This window comes from Buceros rhinoceros, unplaced genomic scaffold (genome assembly GCF_000710305.1).
Source record: "Buceros rhinoceros silvestris isolate BGI_N320 unplaced genomic scaffold, ASM71030v1 scaffold44747, whole genome shotgun sequence".
NCBI classification, from domain to species: Eukaryota; Metazoa; Chordata; class Aves; order Bucerotiformes; family Bucerotidae; genus Buceros; species Buceros rhinoceros.
In genome coordinates this window covers 9,736-15,568 of record NW_010421239.1, presented here as the reverse complement: position 1 = coordinate 15,568, position 5,833 = coordinate 9,736, and the positions used below count along the sequence as shown (strand labels likewise).

The 5,833-nt window shown below is 40.3% G+C and overlaps 1 protein-coding gene across 1 annotated transcript in view; it reads right to left on the bottom strand.

Moving 5' to 3' along the window:
- Positions 1 to 399: 399 nt before the first annotated feature.
- Positions 400 to 5,833, bottom strand: part of LOC104496449 (serine/threonine-protein phosphatase 2A catalytic subunit alpha isoform-like) — a gene marked incomplete at its 5' end in the record, with an annotated part of 5,572 nt that continues 138 nt past the window's right edge. The window contains 6 exons of the mRNA XM_010139570.1: positions 400 to 1,150; positions 1,884 to 2,002; positions 2,520 to 2,681; positions 3,111 to 3,200; positions 3,419 to 3,592; positions 4,028 to 4,230. Of these exons, the coding sequence (XP_010137872.1) occupies positions 1,078 to 1,150; positions 1,884 to 2,002; positions 2,520 to 2,681; positions 3,111 to 3,200; positions 3,419 to 3,592; positions 4,028 to 4,230 (821 nt within the window). The remainder of the gene's footprint in view (positions 1,151 to 1,883; positions 2,003 to 2,519; positions 2,682 to 3,110; positions 3,201 to 3,418; positions 3,593 to 4,027; positions 4,231 to 5,833) is intronic.

The following is a 5,833-nucleotide window of genomic DNA, read 5'->3' as shown; positions in this document are numbered from 1 at the left end:
AAAACTGGTTTTATTCTTAGTTTTTCCACGAAATTATTTTAAGTATTAGCACCTACATTGTGAATGACTCAAACTTAGATTTATACCTGAAAAAAAGCCATGCTCAATCAATCCAGCGATCCTGTATTCTTGCACTTTTGAGTACTTCAGTAGAGCACCGAGAGGGAATGAGAGCCACACGTCGGTACTACAGGAGCTCTGTTCTCCACGGCTTGACCAGGTATGACCAGGCACCTCCCTGGGACAGAACTCAAAGGTCAGAGTTCTCCAGCACACTCCAACTGTCTCAGTTTCAGTTATTTAAGGTGGAAACATCTATGCAAGTTTATAAAACCCATCCAGCCACACGTTAGTTTATTAAACCAGAGTTGACCTGAGATGCAATTAGGATTTGACATGTTTCCATACTTAGTTCACAAGTTTATTATGAAAAACACTGCAGCTCTGTCCTGCAGTAACATTGTTTTACAGAAAAAAACAGTTCTGTTCAAAGTAATTCACTATCCTTGGACAATTACGGGGACAATATGGTAGGGCAAAGAGTGGAAAAGGGAACCGAGTGCAGACAAAAAAAAAAATCAATACAATTAAATTAAACAGTATTCCCTGAAAATAAAACAAACAAACAGTTTCAGAACAAATATGAGGCCTTGGTACTTATTTTAAAAATGTTCTTTAAGCTTCAATGATTGTTTGCTGCTACCCTTATCTACAGTCATGCTGAATAAAGCTATAGCTAAATGGAAAGTTAAATGTACTCACAAGGTGTTAATGTCTACATCTTATTATTTGCAGTCTCTCAGAGAAAGCAAAAGTAACTACAAATAGCGCTATGCCAGAAACTGGTTTCTTGACCAACAATGTTGCTTCAGCATGCAATGAACTGGTTCATTCTAAAGTGGTCACAGTTGTTGACGACAAGAGGCTTTGTATTTGAGTATGGCACATCTTTTGGTCCATGTGAAAACAAGTTTGAATGTTAAATATTTTCTGACACTTTGGAGTTACTGTTGCTCTTCCCATTTTCTTTAGGTCAACATACGGTTCATGGCAATACTGTACAGGGCTAAAATCTCTTTACAGGAAGTAGTCTGGGGTGCGACGGGTAACATGCGGTTCACCTCTGCGTGGCGCCGGGTCGAACTGCAAACTGAAAAGCACAGACGTTAATGGAACCACAGCTTACCTTCAGCTATGTCTGAGATGTGAAACACAGTAGCAGGGGTTCGAAACTTTTCAAGTCCTTTCAACCACCTGAAGTGTTCTGGAACGCACATTCAACTTCTCCCACTCCTGCTATTAGCATGTATTTATAACCCCCATATTTTAAACTGCTCTTATCATTAGTACCATGGCTGGGGAGAAATGAATCTTAGCTTTGAGACTCAGACTGGTCAAACGGTGTATATTTACAAAGTTAAAGTCTCCAGTAACTGTCAAAGGGGCAGTTTACACACTGCTTTTGCCTCATTTCCTAGTAAAGCTGCTGCTGAGGTAGTTAATTGGAAACCTCATTTAAAAAGGCGACATCCTAACATCTGAGGAGTTTGAGGATTCCAAGTCTCTTGCCCCAGACTGACAGGACATGACCTCAGGTGTGACAGTACTCCTCAAATCACACCTCTGTAGTAGTTCATTAAACTCCAGTTACATGACACTGAGGAGTCTCACTTTAGTCCGACAACCAAGACGTCAACAACAGCTGTTCCAGGGGTTTGACTCCAAGACTTTAGATGCGACTAACCCAACACTCCATATTCACATCACCTCCCACAAGCACACAGGGAAAAGCCTCATCTTAACACAGTAATTAAGTGGCATCTTGCTCCAGCAACTACCTTAAAATCATGGGCAACGCAATTCTCGTTCTTAAACATACTTACAAGGAGTATTTTAGAGTATCATCAAGTTCCATAATTGCAGCCTGGTTGCCACAACGGTAACAATAGTTTGGAGCGCTGAAAATTGTTACTACATTCCGATCATGGCACCAGTTGTATCCCTGGAGAGGGGAAAAAAAAAAAATTATCACAGTCAAGTTCATTTGTCGTACCCTGTATAACCACCTGACTACCGAGTTTTTAACACACAACCCCCTGAGCAGCATTTGTAGTGTCCTTTTAAATAAGATTAAGGCTGTATCTTTATTTGTTGTCTTGAGAGAAAAGGGGTAAAAAGGAATTTTGGCCTTCATGTGTTGCTTCCTATTAGTGAGCGCGAGATAAACATTCTTAAAAAAAAAAACAACATCAAGAATTCTCCATTGCATTAGCGTTAAAAAATCACAACAGCAATTCTGAAGGACACAGCCTATTCTGCGTGTTCAGATGCTATCATCAAAACTCTGCGAAAGTAAAGGCTACACCAGTGCCAAACTGACACACTCCTTCAGTGGAGTTTCTGGGAGAGTCTCGGGTAGATCATCAGTTGTCACAGCAGCACAGGCACATCTCTGACACACAGAGTACAGCATTAGTTAATGCAAACACAAGTTTAAACACACAGACTATCCTGCTCACCTCCATTACCAACTGGTGAGCTCTGGAAACCAACGTAAGGCCATTAGCATGGTTAAAGGTTTCTGAAATATCCTGTCCGAATGTATAACCTGCACCTCGAGGAGAAATGCCCCAGCCACCACGATCATCTGGATCTGACCATAGCAAGTCACACATTGGACCCTATAAAAGATGTAGAAAATGTTTCAGAAATTGAATGAGAAAAAAAAAAAAACCCAGAAAAACCGTGCAGAAACACCACCCCGCACAACTTTGGCATTATCTCTTCAAGACTTTTACACCTAGCAACTACAACAGCTAGTGCAGTTAACACCTGAAACACTACCAAGGAGTTAACCTGAATGAAGAACTGTCACAGAAGCACTTCTCACTTCGGAGATCACTAAGTCGTACCTGTCAATTCTAGACTAAAACACTACTTTTTTTAGGCAAGAACATGCTCCTGACTTCGCCTTCAAAAAACTACAACAGGAAGAGAAGCACTTTCACATTGCTGAATTGTTTTCAATTTCATTTTCGGGCTGTGCGCTCAAACAGTAAATACGTGCTGAATCACAAATCTCACAAGCTTAGAAAACCACTTGTCAGTACCTCATGGGGAACTTCCTGCAAGCGATCAAGTGCTCTGATGTGATCCAGTGTATCTATTGAAGGAGAGAGGCCACCGTGTAGACAGAAAATCTGGAAGAGTTACCAACAGATGAAGTTTATCTCATACATTTTCATTCATTATATCAGTGCAATTGGAATTCTTTAGTATAAATGCAGTTATTACTATCCATATATTATTATATATATTTAGTGTATCTGCAAGAGGTTCCTAGAAAGCAGAGAGCTGACAAAACACAGCGTTAACAGCTCCCCTCGCAACCAGTAACATTTAATTGATATCCACCCACCTGGCCATCCACCAAGGCAGTTAGAGGCAGGTAATCAAAAAGGTCTGTAAAGTATTTCCAAACATTTGCATTTCCGTATTTTCTTAAACATTCGTCATAGAAACCATATACTTGTGTGATTTGCCTGCTTTCATGGTTCCCTCGAAGAATTGTAATACGCTCACGGTAACGGACCTAAACACAACAGTGCATTTCAGAGGCATTAGAATAAATAAGTCTCCCCAAAAACCAGAATTCGCACCCCTCGCCCCCCACCATACATCAATAAAGCAATAAAAACCAAACCCTTTTTAAGATGAAGGTTTAATTATAACCTGAGAGAAAAAGAAAAGGATAATTCATTCAAATCTTCAGCTGCCAAATACTTTTAAGATTAATTAGATTTTATTCATTGCTACCAGTGGACCTCGCCTGTGCATTATGCTGATCTCTCCAAGCAGATTCTTAAGGACTGCGACTTAGGCAAGTCAAAAATAAACACAACACTTGGTGTAGGAAAAGTTCTGGTTTCCAACCAATGCAGTGCAAATAACAACAGATATGGGGTGTAGTCAGGACGGTAATTTTGTATATTTTCTACAGAATCGTACAGCTGAGAAGAAACATTACCTTAAGAGCTACAAGCAATGTGACTGTTTCCACTGAATAATAGCCTCTGTCGACATAGTCCCCCATAAACAAATAGTTCGTGTCTGGTGATTTGCCTCCAATTCTGAAAAGTTCCATGAGGTCGTGAAATTGCCCATGGACATCTCCACAGACTGTGACTGGACATCGCACTTCTTGTACATTAGATTCTTTTGTCAAAATTTCTTTAGCCTAAAAAACAAAAATGCACGTAAATTGTGAATTTGTCTCTGAACAGTCATTTTATTCAATCCCGCTCTCTACTACCTGCTCTCTTTATGAACTCTTGTCCCTTCCTTGTCCAAAGCACTTGAGGTAAGAAAAATTACATCTGAACATCATGCCAGTGACTTATCCCCACCCTCCAAAAGCCTGAACTCGGGCACGGTATGTCGATGGAGTTTTGTGTTTAAGTACACACAAGTAATGCCGAGTTCTGTCTTTATGGCACAAAGTAGGGAAATGTCTTTGTCATCACCTTTTTCCCCACAAAACTGTGTACATAAAAGTTGCAGACAAAAGGGAATTTGTATGATGAAGCACAAGCTAAATATAGCACCAGAAAGGTGATTTTGAAATAACACAAGAATATCTTAACTGTACCATCATCACTCTGACAGTTGTTAATCTGTTCTCAGAACAGTCACCAAACACACCACAGTAATTTTCTATATCAGGAGGGTATTAGAAATATAAATAGTAACAAGTTTACAAGTTGCCAACTACGAAGATTTCCACACCTTTCAACCGCCACTGTTCCTATACAAAAAGGAGCCTTTTTTTACCTCATTACCAGAAGACAAGATAATGAATATAAAAACTGTTTTCCATTTTATAACCCAGGTATCTGCAAGACTTGCAGAAACACCACTGAGCACCACTTATGCACAGGGCACACTGAATCCAAAGTACACTGAATCTGAAGCATATACCAGTGCAAGAGACAGATGGAAGAGCAACACCATGTTCATTTTACAATCACTTTTCTTAACTTTCTCAAACCTAACCTGACAACTAAAGCAGCTCACTCATTTCTGGGGGGTTCCTGCTAAGCAGAGGAGTAATCTGAGACAATAGGAAAAAAAAAGAATCATCATTATTTGAAGAGTGTCATATTTTGGAAGGTTAGGAAAGAAACATTTGAAGTTAAAATCGAAGCAGTATATTAAATACTGGCTGATGACATGAGCCAAGCTATTAAGAAACATGCTGCTGCGTCCAAGTTTCCACCCGAGTCACAAAGCCGTTAGCTGGACAGTGACTGACACTCCCACTCCAAAGCCATCTCACTGTTCTTGCCCACTGTCCAGGCTAACCCCAACAACCACCACTCCAGACAAGGAAAGTGCTAGCAACACAGAGGTGAACAATGGAGATTCACGAAACTCAAAATTTCACTCAACACTGGAAATGCAAAAAGTCAACCATGGTTCAGCACCCTGCACAACACAGAGCTTTAGATACCAACACAGGAGCAACAACTTAAATCACTCTGCAGACAAATTTACATCAAAAGTTCAATCTCATATGACAGTTTCCAGCCATGCCGTGCCGTACTAAAGATAGGTCACTGCTGGCTTGTGGTGGATGCTAAAAGCATGGATTTATTTTAAGGTAGCCTGACTTAAGTTCATTTTAATGCAGTGATGCTCACCAGGTGCTTTGAAGGTGTTTTAACACCCTCTTCTAAAACACTTTTACATTCGGAAGCATTAGGCACCTTAATTCTCCTTCTGACAGAGATCGTTACAGAGGCTGATAGCACTTCAACAGAAAACCACCCCCCCC